Raw genomic sequence first — 24,169 nt, 5'->3', positions numbered from 1 at the left:
GGATTTTGACACGGTGGCCCAGAATATTACTACACTAAACACCCCTAATTGGAGCCCTCCAGCAATTTTACTCAGCTAAGGCTGTAGTTTTAAATAACTAATCTACAGTCACACAGCCAAAGATGATTAGCATTAAAGAGTCAATGTCATTTATGTAAAAAGAGACCAAACTCTGTAAGTTACAAAGTCAGATTCCTTGAACATCCCAGAATTGACAACAGTAGCCAAGGATGAAAATTAATCAAGATATTTAATACAGTGCAATCCATAGTAGTTTCTTAATTAAAATAATTGTGTGCATGTATCTGAGTGGGTTATCAATTATCACAAACAGCAATAAACATTGTAGTGCTATGTAGAAAAATGTACAGCTGAAATTTAAATCTTCCCTACTTCCAAAACAGCATTTGTCCATTGCAAATCATTATCACCAATTAAAATGGGAATAGTGACTACATTGTTGCAGTGACAAACACAAGGCTGGCCACACATCAGTCAAGGGATATAAATATAAATTGCAAAGAACTAAAAACCTAAAGCATCTAAACACATTAAAAAACAATGGCTTATGATTTTTCTTTTTTTTTTTATGCTTTACGAGACTTTTAGACACACTTCACCTGACTTAAAATTACAGACTTTTTCAGTTTATTTCAATTCAATATGGCCCAAATTTTAGAAGATGAAGATCCAACAGTGGCATTAGCATAGTCCAAAAGCTGAATGTTCAATTTTACGAATACCTTTTTACAGAAATTCAACTGCTTAAACTGCAGGCAATTTGCCCTGCTCCCCTTCGTTTTCTTTGTGCAGCCCATGTTATGCAGAAACAGCAATGCAACTCCCACTGCTTTGGGTTAAAATTAAAGATAAAGACATTTTGCTTTTACTTTCTCCTCAAAACAACACATTTGTACCAAGAATAGGCAACCAAAGTCTCTTTTTCAGCCAGCTACTGCTGTAGTTACATGGTTCCTGCCCAAGCTTCCAGCTCTTTCATGTCATCATCCTCTTCCTCTTCTTTCTTCTTACCTGCTAAGTAATAAAAAAAGCAATGAATTAGGAGTGGGAACCTTGACAGAATCCTGCAGTTTCTTGATTCTTTGGAGGACAAAAGCCTCTGTGCAACTCATCCAACTATTGACCACAGCATCAAATGCCATTAGAGAAAAAAAACACAGATCTTTTTCAATTGAAGTAAAAGGTGCCTTCTGAAAAGGCCAGCATGGACTAAACTTTCTGACATTTACCACTTCAAATGAAAAAAGAAAATAGCTTACATGGGACAAATGCAAATGGTTATGTAGGTTTCCATGTGTACATCAGCAATGTCTATCATTCTTCCATAATCAGCAAGCCTCAAGGTAGAAAACTGAGTTTTTGGCTTCTGAATTCCTCAGGGGACATACTTTCTCAGAGGGAGGTCTCAAGTCTCCAGTTCTACAATCTCTCTCTCTAACAAAATTAAATTACTACATCACACAGTACTCATTTGGTGCACTTTGAAGTCTACCTATGTTCAGAATATGTTCAGGGAGACCTTCAACTTTATCATATCTCTTCATAACTTGAAGAGTTAGAAAACTGGCATGAGCTAACTAGCACCAGGTATGTGCTATTCCCCTTCTCTTGCCATGCTCACTAATAATTTGCTAGAGGTGAATATTAGGCAGCAGTCTACATATGCGACTGTGCTATCATTTTTGGTTCTTACCAGGGGCAGCAAATGCTGCTATTTTTCATAACAAGACAAATTCAGTTTCTGGAAATGAAAAGCATTAGCTCAGCAAGATTTCAACTCAGAAATGGCTGCAATAATCTGGGGAAAAAATATCCAAAAAGTAGTCATAATTTTCAGACAGTGGTTTTACTTCTGATGACAGCCAGGTCAGTTCCTCCCAAAAGCCACCAAAGCAGAGATCAGATGTAACAAATAAATAAATAAAATACAGAAAGCACGGTATCTGGCTATTTGAACCACCCTGAGACTAGTCCTAACAGTTAATTTTCACTCCATTCCCTTCCTTTTACCTCCTTGGTCTATTTTTCAAGAATACTTCCCTGTTGGGTCAGTACAACCAGCAGAATGCTCCCTCTCACTTCCTTTTTCCACAGCTCCAGCTCTATCTGGAGCCTCATCCATGCTGTAGATATACTGGAAGTGCTAGAATACACAACAAGTGTTCCTGTATGCTAGCTATTGATTTTCATGGATATAATGAAAAGTGGGTTACCTCCACAGAGAGAGAGCACCAGATATACCTTATCATTCCCAAAACTACTCCATGTGAAATGTTTGTGTTGCCTACAGCTAGGACCCTCAAACCTGCAAAGCTAGCAGTTAAATAAACGTACTTGCTAACAAACCAAAATGTTTTTGGTAAAGGTACATACCTGGCTTTGATGGTATTGATATTGAGGGCACATTTGGTAGTGGTACTGTCTCAGGACCACTTATTTCCAGCAAGTTTTTGTCTAATTCTTCTTGCTCTAGTTCCTCTAGTTCAGCCATCAGTTCATCCTAGTTTTATAAAGAAAAAAAATAAAATTTCTAGATCATATTTATTATCAAGCAGATTTAGACAGTCCTGTTATTGCAGCAAATATCTTCAAGTCATAGGTTCAGAGCAAACTGAGAAGATGGGTCTGAATCTTCATCAGAATTCCTTTACGTGCTCTTTCGTTGGGAGTGGAGGAGGAAGTAGCGAAGAGGAGGAGAAAAAAAATTAAATCCAAACATTCTCTAATTAAGCTATCTAGATCATTCTTAGCAGTAAGTCAAGGCAACAGCTGCTGTGCTCACAGGCACAAGCAGCAACTAACAAGTTCTAGATGAGATTTTATATCCTATTACTATACCTAGACACATGCAACTTCCAGATCTTAAGAAGGATTTTATTTAAACAGAAGAACATTCAAATCATACCTCATCAAATTCTTCCCCAAATCCTACAGGCTTTGAGATGGCTGTTGAAATTTCATCTGCCAGCTCTTGCTGTTCTGCAATGTCCTGCATTAATTCATCTACTTTATCAATATCCCTGTAAAACAAAGGAAAGGTTTCAGTGCAATCAAGCACCTCTCCAATCTGGCACTTAAGACTGCATTTTCTGGTTTTGTAACAATGCCGCATAGTGGCATCAAATACACTTGGAATGCAAGTCTGAGTTTAATACCCTGTGGTGACAGCAAAATTAAGCATATCTGTCTACATACATATATACATAGACACACACACTATATACTAAAAGCTTAACCCACAGCAGTCATATGCCAAGACTTTACATAAAGAGGTTTTGTTTTGTATTAACTGCATTAATCATAATTTGCTCTATTCCCTGATTGAGCATTATTATATTGCTTCTACAATACTTGCTTTTGGAGCAAGTGCAACATTCCCATAATGCAGTTTATCTTTAATTACTGCTACATAAACAAACTACTGCAGAGCTCTACTGCATAGGAAAAGAAAAAAAGCACAAGTCTCCCTTTGAAGCTTAAAATTCTTGATGGCAATTGGTGCAACTAGTACGCACTCCCATTTGCTTCAAACTTCACTGTTGGTCTCTTCTGTTGGACAGTATTTACGACTAGCAGCCTCATGCCACATGAAATGTTGCCAAACTGGGAAAGTGTTGGTACTTCACATTTTGGTCAATAATATATCTAGCGGTTTAGTCACATTTAAATTCTAGTCTTTTAAAATACAGTTTTGCTACTCTAGCTGTATCTTTGGTTATAGAACACCTAGCATTCAGCAGATCAAATGAACCACAAACTAAAGAGAAGGTCATACATGACGATGCAGACGAGAATGACTTACATGTTGTCATGAGCAGCTTTCATGGCTTTTGCCGCAAAACCCATATTCTTAAGCACTTCAGTGTTAGTGTTGGCATTTTCAAGGGCTTCTCTCTGAAACTCAATTGTTGATAACGTGCCATCTATTTGTGCAAGCTGCTTCTCGTACCTCTTCTTGCGCTTTAGAGCCTGAAGAGCAGCTGGACAAAAAGTTAAAAAAAAAGTTAGAATTTGTCAGATTTATGCCTGAAATAGCCATTTGAATTTTGTACCAAGTGCCACTTCATACAGAACAATGTTTCATGTGTTCTAATTTTTGTCACCTACTCTTCACCCTAAATTAAGTAATTCTAACCATTGTGCTTGCCTCCTTAAACAAGACTAAGTTTGTTAAAATGCCTTTTGTCCATGCCCTGCCACAGGAGATACAAGACAAAAAAAAAAAAATTACTCAAGGATTGGTAGTGCAGTCGCTCACAGCACACCACAAACCAGAGACTGTACAAACCAGAGACTGTGCTACAGCCAACAGCAGGCTTCAATGCATAAGCTGATCAATATAAAAACCGTCTTTGTTTCCAACCCCCCAACACATCAGAGCGCAGTTAGTGGCGTAATGACTGTCAGACAAGGTTTCAATGCTGCTGCAGGGTCCCTGCCAGCCAGTTAACCTTCTGTGCAGCTGCTGTGAGAAAAAAAACAACTCAAATACAAGCAAGACAGGGTTTTTTAACCTTCACTTCTTAACACTGTGAAGTACATAAAAAATATTTATATGTTAATACAAATGTGTACATATAAACATTTACTACGTTAATTATATTTTACTCCTACTAGGAGGTCTCTAGCTATAGAGATAAGAGAGATGCTGTTACTCAAATTGGTTTAAGCACCTCAAGCTTGACCAGCAACTTACTGCTCGCAAACACTTGTACGATGTCTGCTTATGGTAAGCAACCCAAACTGTCCCAGTACGCCTTTGCACAGCAAGAGAATCTAGAGGAGCTCACGCATGACAACACCAGCTCCGAGGTCTACGCCATGGAAGATGGCAGGAGGAGGTCTGGTCCAGCTCGTTGCCCAGCTAGGTTTCTCCAGCTCCTCCTGCAACGCTCTGTTCCACCCACCAGACAGGCACGTATTGAACTGGTACGGAAGTCGACAGCTAGCTTGTCCCCAGACATAGTGCCAGGTAAGAGATTCAGCTGGTTGCAAGTTCGTCCCAGAAAGGCAGGCAGTGAATATTAACTAGGTTTACATGTAATCTTGCCTGTAAGCGCTGTACATTTTGGTAGGAGCTGCAATGCCAGCAAGACCTACCAAGCACTGAGCAGAGGCAGCTGAAACACAAAGGCCAATATACCAAGAAGCAAAATGTGAGACTGTAACTACGGTTTTAAATATCATCATGGTAAACCTGAATGACGGAATCAACTGCTGCTACCCAACCAAACATGGTCCCTTCCTCCACCAACGCGTGCTTCTAGCCAGTTGCAGACAGTCTAAGGTCGCTAAGCACAACTCAGCTTCTCCAAGGTAAGACACATTGAATGAAACAGCTTCCCTCCGTGGCATTTCTCCCCTCTCAGGTACAAACCAACTCGCTCTCCACTATGTGACAGACTTAGTCATTTATTATCTACTTTAAAAACTTGTTGTCATATCAGCCTCGGTCTCAACTTCTGAGCTCAGCCACACGCACGCTTCATTTCTTCAATGCTCTAACCCTTGCAAGGCTCCTAACAGGAAACAGTCAACATGACACAGCTGTTGCAGTAATAGGCATGTATGGCATGAACATGTATTCTGCTACAAACCAGCATCCTGGACCTCCCAACAGACCAGTCACACGTGCACCAAGAATGATGACAAATAAAGGCTTCAAATCCTGGTACAAAACCTTTAAGATATTATCTCAAATCTTTGCTTCCCCTTGTCTGCTAATGATTCCACACCAGACTTACTTCAATTTTGGAGCAGAACAGGGGAGAGGCAATCTTGACAGAAGACAGCTTTCCTTATCTCCTCTACTAGAGGAGTGACAACTTTGTGACATGCTGAGTATGTTCCTGCAACACAGGCAAACTGGCTTGTCTCCTAAAAGTGGATTAAGCCTGCAGGCGCCTCATGTATTGTCAGAATCATCTTGAACAGCTTGACAGTCCTTCAAGATAATGTCCTGGCATCCAGAAGTCTTACTTACTCCTTTAGTTCCAAAGCCGGTTATGAATACGCTACATTTCATTACTTTACAACTATTCTAATGTATTAGAGAATAAAAATTGTGAAGATACAGCTAAGTTTGCCAGTTTCAAAGTACCACAGGCTGATCTAATAGATGTGATCAAAACCACAAGCAAGCCAAACGACTCAAAACGAGTCCAATCAGCGACTTTCACTCCAGTGACTATTAAGTCCCCCCACTTCTCTGAAGCTGATCCAACACCATTCATCCAACATCCAATGCTTTTCATTGCACCCACATGTGAGCCAGCCGAGGGTTTTGTATAACACAAAGTCTGATGTTTGCTCTGCAGAATCAAGCACAACAAATATTATCAGATGCATTCCAGCTTCATGCCACCTCACCAAGTGATGAGCAATACATTACTGGTATTTAGTCCATTTAATATCCCATTAATTGTTTAATTTAGGCTATACCAAGTTATCTTATTTAGAAAAACGAGACTGGTAACAGGCTGTGCTTACACAGGGACAGATGCTAGAAAGGACTAAGCACTGTTCATTGAGAATTTTGTGCATGACGGAGAATTGTTGGCAAGACCCAAGATTTTATAACCATTATAAAAACTCAGGTAAAGTACTGTAATTTACAAACAGTTTCCCCACACAGCTTTCTCTGAGAATAGCCACAATTCATCTACATTTCATGATTACGTACTTTTGAAACAAACTGCTGAGGCATCAGAATATTGCAAGTATGAATGTAAATAAACTTGTGATCAGGAAATGTTTATCGGAACCATTGGGTAATTCTACTCCTCCCTTACTCAGGCATGCAAGTTCTACGTATGAGCATTGCACTTACCAGCCTTCGCTTCCTTGACTGGGTTTTATAATTCCTTTCCTTGGTTAACTTCTGACTCGTATATGAGGCTCCCGCTCATGAACACCTCCAGGATGTGTCTGAAAAATGGGCCGACGGACGAGTTCTCCCCAGTATCAGGTGAAAAACAGGCTTATTCCAGATCCCATACAACCCTGCTTCCCTCAGATCAAGGCTTCTTCTGGTTTTACATAAACATGGCAGGCAACCTTCTAGCTTGCAAAACTAAGCAGGGATCCGCCCAGGAGAGCGCAAAGACAGCACACGTCTCCCACGCGGGCGCAGGCTGCAGCACTGCTAACTCCCGAACTAGCGGCCGAACAGCCGCAAATTCCTGCTGGTCTCTCAGGCAAAGCACTGACTGCACTCAAATCCGCTAAGACAGGAAGCCGGACACAACCACAGTCCAGGGGATAGGAATAAAGATGCTAATTTTAAATGCTTGCCTTAGTTCAAGTGAAAACATGGAATAGTTTTCTGATATTTTCTAGACACGTTCCCAACTTCTACGGGCCAGAAGTGGCCAAGGAAGGCAGTCATGCTTCTCTCTGCTCCTCCTAAAAAGGCCAATGCAAGGACAAAGTCTCCCATGGCCACCTGCATCCACATACACCTACTCCAGGGATTAAGTGGAAATGCCTGTACGTTTAAGCATAGAAGGAATATACATAGACACAGTACGTAGCCCTAAAAAAAAAAAATAAATGCAGAACCATGCATTCAGCTTCTGTGCCTGGACAGTTCAGGATAAATATGTAATGCAGGCCAATTAACATCCAAGCCATAGATGAGCTTCTGCAGTGAAGAAAATCTTAAAGAGACTGCAGCTTCTTGCAGCTAAAAGCAAAGCTGAAAGCAAAATACCTTGTAGAACAAGATACTTGGTGTCTCAAATCAGATGATCGCAACTTCCTGGATTTTTTTCAGCTGTTTCCTTACTTAACTATCTTGGATTTTTTTTTTTTTAATGTAAAGTTCTTATTTGTAACTAGAAGATTTTGTTAAACTGAAAAGATTTTAAAAAAAAGTTAATTGAAGTCATTCACATTCATTTCCCCATATCTTCCCCCCACAGAAAGGAATGTGCATTTCACACTCAGAAACGTCCCTTTTTGCAGTTGCCAGCAGAGTCCTTTCACCGGTGCGGGAGGGCACCCGAGTCAGAACGCAAAGGCAATTCGGAGAACGCGGCTTCGACGAGACTGCTGTGCTCCAGCGCCGATCCTTCTGCCTAGCACCCGTCTCAGCCACTAAATTTACTGAATAATCACCTCACTGCATCTCATATTATAAAAAGTAAGCAAGGTTAAGAAGTGTTTTATTTTAATAACATCAAAAAAATCGCATTTATCAGACCATTAAGTCGGTTTTCCAGCTCTCGGGCCAGATTTCTCGGTATTCCTAGAAAGGCAGGTGGCATCGCTACCCGCAGCTCGTAGCTCACAGGGGACTGTGAGCTCGGGCACGTTCGAGGCCAGGAACTGGAGCCCCTCGGACCTCCGCGCCTGGCCCGCAGAGCCGACAAAAACAGGCAAACGCAAGGATCTCTACTCTCCTCTTTAAGGGTGGATTTCTGAAAACTGATAAGCGCCTCTGTTGCTTTTTTCCTGCAAAGCAGTCTCTGCTAGCTGCATAAACGCACGCTGAAATCTTACGCACTACCACAGCAACAGTAGTATTTCATCTGCTGTGAAGCCAAAGCTATAAATACTTAATCTGAAAGGACTCATTAGCTCTTTTTCTCCACAAAATCCTTTGCTGATATTTAAAATGAGTACAGAAGGCAAAAAAAAAAAAGAAAGAAAAAAAAAGACAGACAGACAAGGGGCTACAAATACGTCCTCCAGCGTCACGTTATTTCACACACACGAAAGATGTGCATTTGAAGTCAGCGTAACACAGCTCGGCTCTGCTCCGCAGGGAGACCGCTAGCGCATCAGGCGCCCGTGGAGGAGGCGGCCTTCGGGATCCGCACCTCCAATCACGCCTTCGCAGCTTCCCGGAGAGTAGCTACAGCAGCAGGCAATGTCATCTATATCCAGCTTTAATTGCTGGGAAACTGCTTAAGCAGGCGCTGTAACCATATATTAGGTTTCGAGCATTTGATTCTCCAACTTAGACAGACACACTTCACTCACAACCCAGGACCCGTTGCTAGAGAAATACATTCTTCTATGAAGAGCTTAAATTTTCCAACATTGTGACCACCGGCCCAGACAGCTTTTTCTGTGAAATACCTGATATTCATAGGCTCTAAACAAATATGAACTGATGCTCGTTTTCATCACTATTCCCATCACGTTGTGTGCTATCTGTTACTTTTGCAAATACCTGCATTGGGCAGAATAAAACTCCAAAGGACCCTGATTATTACTTAGACCTTGATTATTACTTACTTAAGCACAGTTGGTAAATTCAGTGCATGCTAGGCCATAAATAAAAGGCAAGGTGTAGCCTTCCCAGAACTACTTTGCGTCATTTTACTCTTGGAAATGAAGAAAACAGCCCGGAGCTGCGGTGCCTTTGCGTAAAAAGCCCGCGAGCTGCTCTGCCACACGCAGGAGCAGCCCAGGAACCAGCACCGCACACACAACGCCACATCTTTGATCGGTGATTGCTGAACATACGGCGTTGTCGCAGAAACGGCCCTCCTCCTGCAAGAAATAACGTCCCAAAACAGGTCCCTAGGCAACACGGGAAATTTCTGTTCCCAAAAGCATCCTTGCTCTGGGGGCCAGTTATCTTACTCTTGAATTGCCCCTAAGATAATCTCCCAAATTAATCAAATCCAAAGATGGCAAAAGGTACTTGATCATTACCTGAAAAGTTGGTTTTCACAAGATGATACCAATCAACCCACCAGTAAACACTTATTTTAGACAACTCTTAGAACCCATCCTGACATTGATCTTAACAGGGGCAGCATGTGCTTAGGTTGTAACCCCAATATGCATGGCAATTTGCATACAGTTTAAAATATCCTCTAAACCATAATAACAGATAATAGAATTTAGCTGCACTATATTTGAATTTTAGTAACACTTTTAACTCTGTAAAGTAGCAGATTACACACAGATAATTATGCACTAGGGAAAAGCACTTGTATTGTCCTTTAATTTAATTATAAATAAATATATTTAAACTAACTGGATGACTCTCATCATCCATTAAGAGATGATGAGCAGACTCAAAACGATCTTTTCCATGTGATGTTTTCATCTATCTACTACCTTTATTAGCAGCTAAAATAATCAGACATTGGACCCAATTTTCATTCAAACATTTCACCACAGAGCCCTGATCAGTTAAAATTGATAATCTATAGCCTTTTCTCCACCAGCAGAGCAAAATAAAAGGACTTAGTGTTAATGAGAATCAGCTTCTAATCTTTAAAGTTTCTTTTCACACAGAAATACTCAAAGAAGATTTAAGCTTCCAGAGAGGGAAGACAAGACCTGAAAAACAGCAGCCGAGTCAAAACAGTCAGATCTCAAACGCATGCTTTAATAACTTAAATGCAAAAAAGTATAAGTAAATTTAAGAAGAATTTTACAGCCTTTTTAAAAAGAAAAGCTTTTTAATATATTTGAAAAACTTTCCTGTTTTTTGTTTTTAAATCTTCAAAACGATACTAACTTGTTTAAAATTTCCCGATTTTTAGAATTTCTGTGATAGCCCCGTCCAGAAATTTCAGAAGTTTTGCACTTACCGCTTGACCATGGTGTCTAAGAAGCCACCTAGGATCCTGTTATTATGCCTAACACAACAGCACGAAGTGCTCCAACACAACTGATAAGCAAGTAGGAACTTGCATTAAGGTCTCCAGCCACTACTCTTTCTGATTAATGAACACTCGCAAGTAAAAAAGGTCATCATTTCACCATACTATGCTCCTCCATCAGGACTTGCAGTCTGAAAAGATACCCACCCAATAAACTTAATGTCACTATATTCTCAAAAAAAAAAAAAAAAAAAAAAAAAGCCATCTGTAAGAATGCAATTTCATGTAATTTTTAAAGTATTTCAGCCTGTAAATGAACAAGTTAGTTATTATTAACAGAGCTGCTGTAAGGCTGATTTTCCTTGTAATATTTACAGCAGTTTTGTACTAAAATAATGTTCACTGTGATCAGAAATAAGCAGAATAAAAATAACTTTACTAGATAATACTGCTTTCAGATAGAAAAGTTAACTAGGAATGTCTCAGTGATTTCACTAAAAATCAACAGCCCTACTGCAAGCAAGTATTGCATATATGCTTGCAGGACAAGTAGCCTTAATGGGATATTTACGTACACAGCAATTTCACCAGATTAATGCTTTAAAATATCGTTAGAAGAGAAGTACAGGTTAGAGGGAAAAAAAGGCAAGAAAGAACAAGACTCCTTTTTCTATATACTTACAACTCCAGTTTTGCTAGGAAAAAATACTTGTTTCAACTTGAAAAAGAATAGGATGAGTTGCTTCGAAGAGTACTAGAAAAAAAATTGGAATAAAATTCAGGAGTCACATTGAATGCAGAAACATGCACTTCTACAGTGGGCCACACATTCATGAGCCATCAGCCAGGATGAAATTGCCAGGCTTCAAAATGCGTTCACGTGCTACTTATCCATCTCCTATCTTTGCTATTGGGTGTTACGAGGGGGGGGGGGGGGGAGGACTCAGTAAGAAGCACATCCAATACTTAAAATAGAAAGACATCTCAACCAGCAGAGAATCCGAAGTTAATAGCTCTGATTAGCAAAAATTGAGAAAAAAAATCCAACCCCACACCCAGTTTTTAAGTTCTCTCTAACAATCAAAAGAAGAAATGGCAGAAGCAGATACACTGCCGAAAAGGGAATCAGCTGTATCCATCCGGGATGGAAAAGTTCCCCACCGGCCTGAAAAACAACATATATCAATTGCCAGCCACGCCAAAATAAACAGCGCAAGATAGCAGCAGAGGAGCTTTGCAAATGAGTCTCTCGGCCCTCTAGCAGAAAGCCAAGACGCTAGAGATGACTAAGGTAATCAGCCTGTTACCAGGTAAACCGTCTTGCACGATACACTGCGTATCCACCTGTAATTTGGTGAACAGAAGGATGCATCATTATTTTTTTCTGCTTCTGACAGAGCAATTCTCTTTTCCTGACATTTACCTAGGCAGAAAATTTAATCAGCAGCAGCATCCTTGCTCTCTTTGAAATGAGATAAAGAAGAGGCAGCACTAGGAGTAAGAAGCAATTTGCTGCCTTGCCAGCAGTACAGTCATAGCGGCTTAATCTTAGGCAGGGACTGTGAATCTCTCATAATCTATTGAGAATTAGCAAACAGCCTACAATAAACTTCCTGAGAAGCGAGAGGGTACTTCAAAGCAATTCACAAAAGCACATAAAGTAGTAGATATAAATCCAATAGTGAGAAATCCTACAACAGACAGTTTTGCCTAACTGCTTTTCATATTCCCCTCAGGTAAATGTACTTCCACAGGGATGTGATAGCTCACACTGTTAGTTAACTGCTAGAAAACTGTTAGTTAGATGCAAAACATTCATGCTGGTTCAAACCTGACCCAAAATAGAGGTAGCCAGGCAATGTTAGCTTGCCACTACAGATCTGCAGTGCATATCTAGGAACGATACCTCTAGGTGCTTAGAAGATGCAGGAGCTGGTAACTCTCGACTCTGTCAACAACCCTAAGGGTCAGATAGACCCGTTTCACGGTACCGGGGGAAACAGGCAAGCGTTCCGGGTACAACAGCTAGAGAGTACCCTCATCTTGCACACTTCTGCCTGAGCATCGTTGTTTTGACGAGACCCCAGTACCAGCTCTGGAAATACTTCCTGCCCTTCACCAGCTCCAGAAGAACCTGACGGAGGATATGCATCTTAGCCAGATTTCTCTGGATATAAAGCCTTTCAGAGAAAATAACGTGCAGGCTTTGTACAAGGCGCTGACTGTAAAGGAAGAAATAAAGTATGGCTGCTACATAAATGACTACCTGGCTAGCCGCTATTTAAATACCCGGGCACATCGAGCCAAGGCAACCGCAAAGAGAGAAGTGCCAGAGGTTCAGGAACAAACCAGTTACACCCTGGAGTGTAAGCAGCTGTGAGACACAGAGGTACTGAAGAACTACCAGCAACAGCACGGTTAGACTCAGTTCGCATGAACTCCCAGGCTAACAGTGCAAAGCAGCATTACTGCTTTTCCGCTGAAGATCACTCACTGAGAATTAAGATTATATACAAACTTAAAAGTCACTTTATGCAGAATGCCTGCAGGCATTACCAGGTCCGTCCCCCGAATGCCAGGGCCTAAGGTCTCTAACAGACCTCCAAGGCAGCAGTTTGCAAGAAACGGCAGCAGCCTCCCGTGCCTTTTTTGGAGGGAGATGCTGCGATTTTTTAGCAGGAAATTGTGAGTGGTGTCTAGTCTTCAGTTCTCCATTTAACTTTCCATGGCTTTCTCCTAAAGCATCCAATAAAGCTTCCAAATTCTCTCTTTAAAGACAGGCAACTAATTCCAGCTCTGAGCTTAAGCGACTGATTAAAGCTTTTTCAATAAACAGTCTAAACTCAGGCAGGAAATAAAAAGTTTCTACCCTATGCGCATTTAAAACCGCAAGATTACAACTTCCTCTTGAGCAAAGTAGTGCAAGATTATTTAGTCTATTGTGCAAAAGATTAAACTAAACAATAAGGATTCCTGATTTACAGATCGAAAACACACAAGGAAGCAAACACAAAGTGCCTTTCTGCACAGCAGCAATCGAAGCTTTGACGCATGGGCGGAAGGAGCGCTACCAAGACGAGCGGTAGCCATCAGCTTCACGCAGCTACTGACTGCCGCACGGCTCGGGGCCCCCTTCAATCGTCAGCTCAACTCTTACGCCAGCAGCTGCACTCTCCGTACTCTGACGCCAGCTCAACAGGTCCTACGTCTTATAGCTGCGATAGAAGACAGCCGTGTTTGAATTGCAGTGCACTTCCTTATTACAAATGAGTCACAAGTAAGTTATTCTCATATGGAGTGCATGAAGCATGTTTCTGAAGGTCAGAAGTCATGATCACGGAGCTATTTATTCCTGACACAGTGACTAATTCTTTCAGGCTGAAATTTTACAGACCAAAACCTATTGCATTTGTGGGTCTAGAACCAGCAAGCTGAATCGCTTTTTCCTGTGCCTTGTCCCTCTGTAGGCAATAGATGCCAGTACTCCAGTGTGAAAGGGAGATTCTTCACCACTGGAAGTTAATTCTTGTACCTGTCAAACAGGTAATTCAGGACAATTCCGAATTAATTTGGGGATAGTTTTGTCCAGAAAACAGGATAAACAAGTCAAGTACCATAAGGTCTGAAGCCCAAATGAGAAAACCAGGGAAGAACTCAATTACGGAGAAGGAGCTGACAAGTTTCTTCTGAGCTAATCTGTTTGGAGGAGCTAAAGTGAGCCTAAAAAAAACCTACTGGATTAACCAAGATAACGCAGGCCTAATGCTTCAAAGTATTGTATCTGATCCATTAGCTGGTAGCAAAGCATATATTGTATTATCTCAGTTTTCAATATTTTACTTCTTGTGGTCCTGCATGTTACCAGATGATGGCAGTGAGTTGTAAGGTATGTCCGAAAATTGACTTGAAAAAAATTAATTTTTTTCTTTTAAAATGAAGACAAGATATTTTCCTCAGATTTCTTGGGTATATAGTTCTCCCTTACACTTTTAAACTTTCATTGTTTAAAATCTGTACCTTATTTATATATAATCATAATAGAGAATTATTCAAAATTCAACAAATACGGAAGCTTCTAGGATGAAAAAGTTGCATTCCATAGAAGATGCTCTTGGATTCTCATATCCTGCAATTACTCTCTGCGGGTTTCCATCTTTTATTTTGTGACTGTTGAAGATACTTTGTTAAAGTGAAGTCTAACAAAAAAAAAAAATGTAATCTTCCCCTGAATCTCTCTGCCAGAAATATGTCAGGGAGAGGCTCAACTTTACAAGAACAGAAGTGTATCTTCTTAAAATCTCATGAAAAGCCCATCTAATCTGCTACAAAAAAGGAAAAAAAAATCCCTGTGTTTAGCAATAATTTTGTGATTAACTCACAAAACACAGAAGATCCTACTCTTAAGTGAGACACTCATCTTAAATGCATCTAGAAGAATTTGACGCCCATTCTTCCTGTGGAACGAAGCAAGTGACTGAGAGGTAATTTGTCCAAAGCTGGAAAATGTGTGATAATTATTATTATAGTGTTGCCAAGCCCAAGGTTTTTATTGAAATTGTCATAATATTTAGATTATCTCTTACTATTCCATCTGGTAAAGTTATGTTATTTTGAGAGCTGAAAACTAAAACTTTTTCATGAGAGCTCAGATTCTAACACTAATACACTATTGACTATTGGGGGGGAGGTTGAAAACACAAGCCTTTAGATGGCCTAAAATTATAACCACCTCTGTGCTGTCACCAGGAAGTAAACATGGTACCTTTAACCCTGAATAAGCACCTGCCAAGGCTTGCAGAGTCACATACAACCTGGGCACTGGGCAACACTTAACATATCACCACATTAGTGAAACTGCTCTGTTGCCAACAAAGTAGATCACAGCCTCACCAGAGAGGAGGACTCCAAAAAGATGGGTTTTGTCACAAAAGATAAGCAGTTGCAAGTCTATGCACGCACTGAGTAACCTGACAGCAGACGTCCAAGCCAGTTCAGAACACAACTACATGGCCAAATTCACAAATGGTCACTTCCAGATTAATCCTGAGGATTTTTTGCTAGTGGGATGGTGACCATGTCACCTAGCATCTTGGTTTACCTGGTGCCTAATTCAACTCTTGAATACACCAGACCTGCTGGATGACTGAAGGCCAGAAACCTGTTAATCTTGTATTCTGTTCTGAAGAAATTGCTGTCGAGGAAGTAGCTGTAGTGGAAGATACCTTGCTATCACCCCAGATAGGATCCTGCAGCCTGAAACACCACAGTCCAGCATGGACTGTCAGTTTACCTGATATTCCCATTGATCTTTTTCCCCCTGTGTAAGAGAGAAGAAGGAGCTGGTGCAGTGGATCAGACTGCAGGAGCACAGATTAATGCAAAATCTTGAAAATGGGAAGGCAGCATCCATGAAAGTCTGTACCAACCTCAGATCTCACTGCACATAAGGATTAACACGCTTGTGCCAGTCCGTGCAGAGATGACTGTCCTGGTTATATGGACAACACCAATTTCCACAGTTCACTGCCAATCAGTTCAGAGTTAGGAAGACAACAGCTGCCTGTGTAATCAGGTTATATTTAATTAGTACCTATAAAACAGATTCTTGGCAAGGCTTAATTTAAGCAGTGAACCAGCAGGAAGCCTTAGCAGATTCTTCCCAGCTGGATTTCCAACTACAAGGACATTATGGACAGAACTATTATTGCCTTTAGTTAAGTCAGGCATTGAGCATCATCAACAGGCAATTTGGGCTGTACTCTGCTCCCACTAGCAGGAGGTCACAGTGGCCATTTCACTTTCCTCAACACTAGCCATCCTAGGAAGGTCCACTGTGCTCCCAGGTTCCTTAACTGCAACCCAGATACACTCACTCAAGCAGACCTGCCTGCATCTGCCAACTTCTACAGCAACTACATCACTTCTACTCAAAGATCCTGCATACCTATAAAGCCACGCTCAACCACAACAAACACCAGCAGGACTACCTCCTTATCATCTGCTATATGCTGGTGCGTTTGGTTGTCTAAGGAAACGGTAAGTGTCTATCAACATCTGGTGTGAAGCTTATTAACATTTTTCCAACTGCAGCCTTTCCATTTCAGCCACTTTGATTCAAGAGTTGCATTTTGCCAGACACCTGACTGCAGACTTCATGGACAGCAAGCTCAAGCACAGAAGCTGCTCCAATTTTCAGTTTTGTGAAGTTATCAATTTTAAGTGGTGCGGATAAACAACAAGACTTGATGCAACACCTGCCTTGTCCCTTCTCTACTTTACATTAATCTCCTGCTCAACAATGAGGCATAGTCAAGTCCTTCACCTTCAGGCCTGGAAACCCTGAGATCCCTCAGGTAAAGCAGTGACCGCATTCACTTCCAAGCCCCATACATTTCCAAGCATTATGGGAGAACCCCATGGTGATCTATCTGCTCAGCAGTTATAGGTTACGTCACTAAGCATATCCTCCCAACAGGGAACTGCTACACAGCCTGGCCTTCCCCCATCATCCCAAGAGGAGAAACTGGGATCCTGCTGCATGGCCCAGATGACGCCGCACTATGAGCGCATTGTTTTTATTGGAACCAAGTCAGAACAAGGTCAGTGTCTTCTGTTCTAATGCAAAGCCCAATGTAAGTGTTGGCAACAGAAAGGCTCCCACCTCCCAGCCAGCATTTCAACTGCGCTAAAGCACAGAGCCTGTGCTTCTGGAGGAGAAGGAAGTATCTGAAGATGGCCACTCCAGTGGCCAAAGAGCAAAAAGGTCTGACAAAAAAAGGCGTGGAGGATAGAAGCGGGAAAGCCAACAACATTCTGATCTAGACAAATTATATAAGTCAGCACAATTTGAAACAACCTGGAAAAGTTTTCTAAACACACTTGAATAAGTAAAGGAGGATCAAATCAAACTAGCAATTTGCATTATCTGCAAACTACAGCTTTGAACTAGAACATGAAAACTTTAAGCCTGCTTCAATAACTAGGGCTGGAGCTTAACAAGATACCAAACAAAACTGGTACTGGATGAACGCTAAATTGCAAACTACAAGTAATTCAGCACCTCCTTCACCAGCATCTCAAATCATATTTGTGATAGAATGAAAATCTCAAAAAAAAAAAAAGCTAAAACAAAAATACCCTCAGAACTCATGTCTACAACTTAGACAATGGAGACTTCATTGTACCAAATCTCTTGGCTTTTCAAGGCTTTTTGTAACAGAGGTATCATGCACAAGGTTCTGAATTCACATGCTACAAGACAAAGTTAGGGCCCTCCATACTAAATCGGCTCACCAGTAACAGCAGTAGTTTTCGCGAATCAGACTATCATGCTTTTTGTTAAAAACTAACATCTAATATGTTTGGAGAAAAAAAATAGTAAAGTCAGTGGCTGCAAACATGCCATGTTTCCTTTCAACTGAATTTGGCAGAGAACAGGAATAGAGGAATGATGTAACATATCAGATACAGTTATCAAAATGCAGAATCTGGCAGAAGTATGCTTTTTTGTTTTTATTGGTGCTGCTGCTAGAAGTTCTTTAAAAAGTATTTGTGCACCCCCGATCTTTTCCATCAAATTGTCCAATAATATACCAATCTGTCTCAAAAAGGCTCTCTTGAGCAGAGGCAGGGCAGAGTTGTGCACTGAAAGTTTACTCATTTTTAAACACTTAAAAACAGTACTTATCACACTGCTCCAAAGTCAGATGTTTAACGCTCTTCTGCTCAATCTCTGGGGGTGGCAAGGAACTCAGGCCAGCATTGCCTTCACTGCTTTTATACTGAAACAGCGTTTCACAGTTAAAGCACCTGGAACTCAAGATGCATTTTAAATTAGACTCTGACTTAATACACAGAAAAGGCAAACTTAAGTATTACAAAAAGGGCAAGGCATCTGATATAGAAACCCTGTTTCCTCTACACCTCAGTATCTTACCAATTCATGAAAACAAAACCAGGCTTGTGTTATTTGATTTTGGGAACTAGAGATCTTTTTTCTTGTCTAGTAGGACCTTATAAACATGTTTGCAAGTAATGCACTAATGCCTAAAGGACCACACCCAGGTGGTCGCAGGTCATTTGAGTCCCTGTCCGTATCCAGACCTGAGGTTGCAGTTTCCCTTTCCTTGAATTCCAGATTGTTCCAACATTTTTAACTGCTGAAGCTTCTAATTTAAAAAGAATGTCCACATCATCTTGCAGGCATGCTTCCTTTTTTTAAAATACAGACAAGCTGGCCCGCTTGTTAAGGGGTCTCAAGTCACCCTCAGATTTTATCATCATGATAGGTTTAAGTTGATCAAGCAGAAAGAGGCAGAATCACCCTCCTCCTTCCAACCACATGCCCATCCCGCTCTTGTGTCAGCTCTAGCACTTAGGTGCCAAAAAGACTTAAAAAAAAAATGTTTTCGATTGGATTGGCAAGCTGATCCATCTCACACACTGCCCACACAAATGCTAATGCTGATGCAAGGGAAATGGGAGGAACAAGACACTACCCTTTCCGGCAATCATGCAGTCTGAGACCAGCTGAAGCCAATTTCATAACCACACCAATACGGAACAGTTTTCTATTTTAGCCAGTTTAAATATGCTGCTACTGAGAGGGACAGTTCTGTCTCCTCGCGAGTGTCAGATATAGTGACCACCAGCAACAGGCAAATTGATTAAGCAGACCAATGTGACATTAAAAAGAAAAGTAGGTGGATGGTAAGTAAGAGTTAAATTTCCATCAGATAAGCCGGTTGAACTGACTTACCTACAGCTGCACTGTGATCTATTACAAGCCAGAGATGGACATAAAAACCATGCCTTTTGGCTTTGGCTTATACCAAAGGCTTCTTATGTTTTTTCCTGGGGGATGGGGGAGTGTGCTTTCCAGCAGAATCCTGAACTACACAGCAGGAATCAAGCAGTGGTTTTATACCCATTTTGAACTCAGCTGCCAATGGTGAAAAAAATAGCGTTGTATTTATTTACAGTGAAGGAGAACCTTTGACATCAGAGAAGAAAAACATGAGCTAACCAAAATTAGAGTTGACAGAAAATCCATAAAATGCCACTTTCCTGCTATAGCCTGAATATATCTACTAGCACATTAGCTCGATGCTTCTTGTTCATTCCAGTGTACACAGACCTAGTGTTCATTGACTAAAAGGTAAAATCTAGTGACAGTCAGGAACTTAACTACATTGAGTTATTCCGTATTTAAACACTGAAGTGGACTACTTAGAGAAATGGCACCCTAGAACAGCACCAATTTTCTCTCTCCACTGCAGCCTTTGCATTAAGGTACAGCTTGAGCTTGGGGTTGCCTCCTGAAAATATAATGCAAAAGCATTCTGGAAGTCTTGTACCCAAAGTAGTTAGACAGAGGTCAAGAAATTGCAGTGTTAGTTTTCCAGCAGCTTAGCTCTGAGAACTAGCTGACTGTGGGATCAGATGATGGAGCAGTGGTGATTAAGATCAGCCTGAAAGCAAACGCCAGTACCTCACAGATCTTGGCAAGATCTAGTCAATTAGATTTGTTTCATGAAGGTTGAGTGTCCAATAAATTATCCCATAGCTCATGTAACAACACCATATACACAAACTGCAAAGGAATAAAAGGATGCAGGAACCGGGTACTATTTCCAAACCATCGAACTCACAGCTGCCCATTTCTTCTGTTAAAGGAAATTTACTTTCAGGATAGATAAAAAAATCTAGCAAGATCCTGGCTGCTTACTGATCCCAAACACACTAAACTACTGCTACTTCCATTAAGGATACTGAGAGCAGCAAGTCTTTTATTCATGAGCAAGCTACAGCAAAAGTGTTGAAGAGAGTTTCTTGAGAAACAAAGATAAACACACACCTCACACTGTTTTCAGAAGAACATAGCCTAAACATTTACATCCGAGATAACACAAAACAAAACAAGACACAAACATACTCAAAGTTCTTTCCCGAAGAAGGAATTTTAACTGGCATATTTGCCTTTTTTAGGCATCTAAAGATGATCACTCTTCTCAGCAGTTATCCATTCCACAGACAAAAAAAAACCGTGCATGTTAAAGCCATAACTTCAAGTCTTTCTAATACAATACTGTAGCAGCACAAACATCTTTGCATCAACCTAACTCCTGGAGATTCTTGCCTTCTGCCTTCCCCAGGGAGGGAGAGGGTTCTGATACTGTGAATTAACGAGAAGAACTTGTAGAACGAAAGCAAAGAAGTTATTGTTTGTTAAAATATCAATGCTCAAGTCTCTCCAGAAGGCACTATAAACATAAAAATGCCACATCTGCCCAGTTGGAAGAGAACAGAAAGCCTATGAAAAAAGGCACTTAAATAAAAGTTGAGAGCGTCTCACGCCAAGAAACAAAGCAGATTAAGGATATTTATACCAGTTAGTTACTTATTTTAACTTTAGAATTCCTTGAGAAGCAGCGTGGTATACAGCCTAGATATTTTAAATGCAGATTACGAAAATATATATATATATATATATATATATATATATATATAAGCTTGGGATACACACACAAAATAAAATAAAAAACAAACACACAGGAAGACTATAATAAGCTTCTATGCTGTCTTTAGACTCCAGAAGTGCTGAAGAAATTATTCAATGAGCCTTTAGAAACTCTGCTCACTTGGCATCCGAACAATTGAGCAGTGTGTTGGAGACCAGAGACTGTTTCTTTTTGTTACTCTGAGTGTGCAAGACATATATCTTTCCTCTAAGGAAGTATCAGTCCACATTTTTCAAGCTGCCTTAATTTTTCAGTTCATTTACTTGCTCCAATAGCACAGACATACACGTTCTACTGCCTGCTTTACCATAGCAGTTTCCTATTAAAATCAGTGAGACTGTCCAAACAAGCATTACATATATGCACCATTCATAATATACTTCTCTCTAAATAGTACGGATATACAAAAAACCCTACAATAAAATCCAGAAGTCTTGGCCAAGTATAAAAGTTAAAGAACTCTTATATTTTTGAGGGATAATCCAATACTTAAAAACGTAAAACATCCCTCCTAATTTTTTTTTTGCATAAAACACTTAAATTACACACAAGCATTTCCATTAGACAAGACAGACTTCCACATACAAAACATTTTTATTTTCACTTAAATTACTGATTGTAGTAACTGCATCAAAATCACATATCTCCGGATTATAAAACAGCCTAAAGTCAGAGAGGGAAAAATTCTAGCAATTACGTGTGGAGGGGAAAACAAATAAATTTGCTACAGCTCAGCTGATGAATGACAACTTGAACCCAAAACAAACAAACAGCCCCTTACTCTGTCCTGTGGAGAACTCACTTCCCAGCAAGCTATCAGATAACCAGCTCCCTTGCCCAGCAGCCCAATAATAAAGCTGGCCTCTTGGTTTTCAGAAGCTCTCTGGAAAGAAAAAAAAAATGCTTTCTGCCAGAAAACTATCCCTAATCCTTCTCCTTTTCACAATTCCTTAATTACTCACAAAAATCCCTGTCTTTCTGTGAGAGCTCAACTAGTCTGACCCAGAATCCCTCTACAGAACAGGCAGGTTTTTCTCCTTCCTTCACCTAAGAAATTTAATCCCACCAGTACCGCAAGTGCTTCAGTCTATGCCGAAGGGGAGACACACACAGAAGGGTATGAAGGGAGATGACATTATAGTGGAGCTAGATAAAAAAAAAGCTGGAGAACAAGCAGCACTGGGAGTAAAAGATGTTTCAGGGAAATCAAACAGTGCCAATGAAAGACAGGATGCCAAAACTGAAGTAGAACAGGAAGGCTAGAAATACACATATTTCAGTTCTCCTTTTAAGCTTGTTACAGAATTAGGCCAAAAGCTTGCGCAAGAAACTCATACTTATTTAAAGCATTACAGTAAGTTACAACTGGATTTATAAACTCGTTCAGTTAAATAGATGTGACTATTCAGAAAGAAGACTCGTGCAGTCAGGCTCTCTGAGATCCTTCAGAAAAAAACCACAGCAAGTTAGCCCTCTTTTGCGTCTTTGTTGTATAAAAATCCCACAGGAATTCACAAACTTGCCTCATTTGCACTATTATTCAAATACAACCCAGATGAGAAGCCTTGATACAGCACACTGTCTTGGAAGTTTCAAAGGCGGCTTAAAAACTTGATTGAAGTAACAAAACGAAGAAGAAACCAAGAAAAAAACTGTTTTTATGGCCTAACAGTGACCCACACGGCAAGGACTGACTTACAGTGGTGTGCAAGCTCTAAGTACCTCCCGTGTGCTGAAAGACCTGCTTTACTCCGCCACTCTGCTGTCCCGCAGCGCGGAAAGGGGCAACGACAGCCCCGAAATCCAAGCGGGCTTTCCTGAAGACGCCACGTTTCGTAGCTGTTGCAAAACGAGCAAGAAGCGTATCACAACACTGAAGTGCATCTGCTGACAACCCACTTCTTATCTTCAGGATGACAGAAGAAAGATTTATAGCAGGCATCGCTTGCAATCCAGTAGCTAGAGCTTCGATAAACGCCAATGCCTAATAACGACCGTTCCTAAACCGGGATTTCAGAACTCTCCCAGAACAATCGAAAGGATTTTACCCAAATCCTCAATTTAGGCAGTCTTCTAGTAGACTTTTATTTTAAAAAGAAAAGTAGTAATAATAGTAAAAAAGGCGGGGTAAACCAGCAAGAGCTCACCACGCCGACACGCCGCGGGGGGAGAGGGGGGGCGGTTGGTCTCCCGCAGCGCCGCCCGGAGCGGCCGCGCAGCGCCCAGGCGGGGGCACCGCGGCGCGGCCGCCCCGGGAGGCCGGCGCGGCCCCGGCCCCGGCCCCGCCGCCCCCTCCCGCTTCCCCCCGCGGCGCTCACCGCGCTTGTTCTTGGTGCCGTGCTTGCGGGCGGCCGCCAGCTCCTGCTCGATCTTCTTCTCCAGGAACTCCTGCTTCTTGCTGAGCATCTCCTCGGTGTCGCGGAGCCGCTGGATCGCCTCCTGCGGCGACGGGCCCTTGCCGGCGCCCTTCCCGCCGGCGCCCGTCCCGAACAGCTTCCCCAGCAGCCCCGACATGGCTGCGCCGCGGAAGCCGCGCAGGCCGCGCGGCGAGGCGAGGCGGAGGCCGCGGCGGGCAGAGCCGCGGGGCGCGGGCCGCCCCTCACGCGCTCGCTGTCTCGCTGTCTCGCTCGGCCGCCGCCGGCCGCCGCGCGCGATCGCCGCCCGTCCCCGCCGCAGCGGCCACCTCCAGGAAGGCCCCGGCGCCCCCGCTGCCGGCCGGCCCCCACGGCTCGCGGCTGCCCCGCCCCGCGCCGCCGCCCCCGCGCCGCATACAGCTCCCGGCATGCCCCGCGGCGGCCCGCGCCCCCGGGCGCCCGGCAGCTGCTCGCAAGGCACGCTGGGACTTGTAGTGTGCTCAGGGGAGAGGCGAGGGGCACGACGGGAAGGGCGGGCACTGCCGGCGTGAGGGGAGGCGCGGCCTCCGAGCGGAACCGGGGCGTGGCGTCACGCGGCGCGGTGACGTCAGGAGCGGCGTGACCTGAGGGAGAGGGGAGCGGCGCTATGGCGATGTGGTGCTTCCCCCCCCCACCGCCCTGCCCGGGCGGCGGCCGGAGAAAAGGC

At 42.1% G+C, this 24,169-nt stretch overlaps 1 protein-coding gene across 2 annotated transcripts; it reads right to left on the bottom strand.

The window, feature by feature from the left end:
• Positions 1–231: 231 nt before the first annotated feature.
• On the bottom strand, positions 232–23,836 carry CHMP4B (charged multivesicular body protein 4B). 2 transcript variants are annotated; one of them, XM_062589357.1, is made up of 5 exons: positions 23,428–23,836; positions 3,824–4,001; positions 2,927–3,041; positions 2,395–2,521; positions 232–1,032 (listed from the first exon to the last, which is right to left on the bottom strand). In XM_062589357.1, exons 1-5 carry the CDS (start codon positions 23,621–23,623, stop codon positions 965–967), a joined length of 684 nt encoding a protein of 227 aa, XP_062445341.1. In that variant the 5' UTR covers positions 23,624–23,836; the 3' UTR covers positions 232–964. The 2 variants fall into 2 exon arrangements, with proteins under 2 accessions (XP_062445341.1, XP_062445339.1); XM_062589355.1 differs by having other exon boundaries at positions 232–1,035; positions 23,428–23,835.
• Positions 23,837–24,169: the final 333 nt, after the last annotated feature.

The sequence above is a fragment of the Rhea pennata genome, chromosome 16 (genome assembly GCF_028389875.1).
Source record: "Rhea pennata isolate bPtePen1 chromosome 16, bPtePen1.pri, whole genome shotgun sequence".
NCBI classification, from domain to species: domain Eukaryota; kingdom Metazoa; phylum Chordata; class Aves; order Rheiformes; family Rheidae; genus Rhea; species Rhea pennata.
Note: the sequence above shows the minus strand (reverse complement) of the source record. Positions and strands in the feature narration are given on the sequence as shown.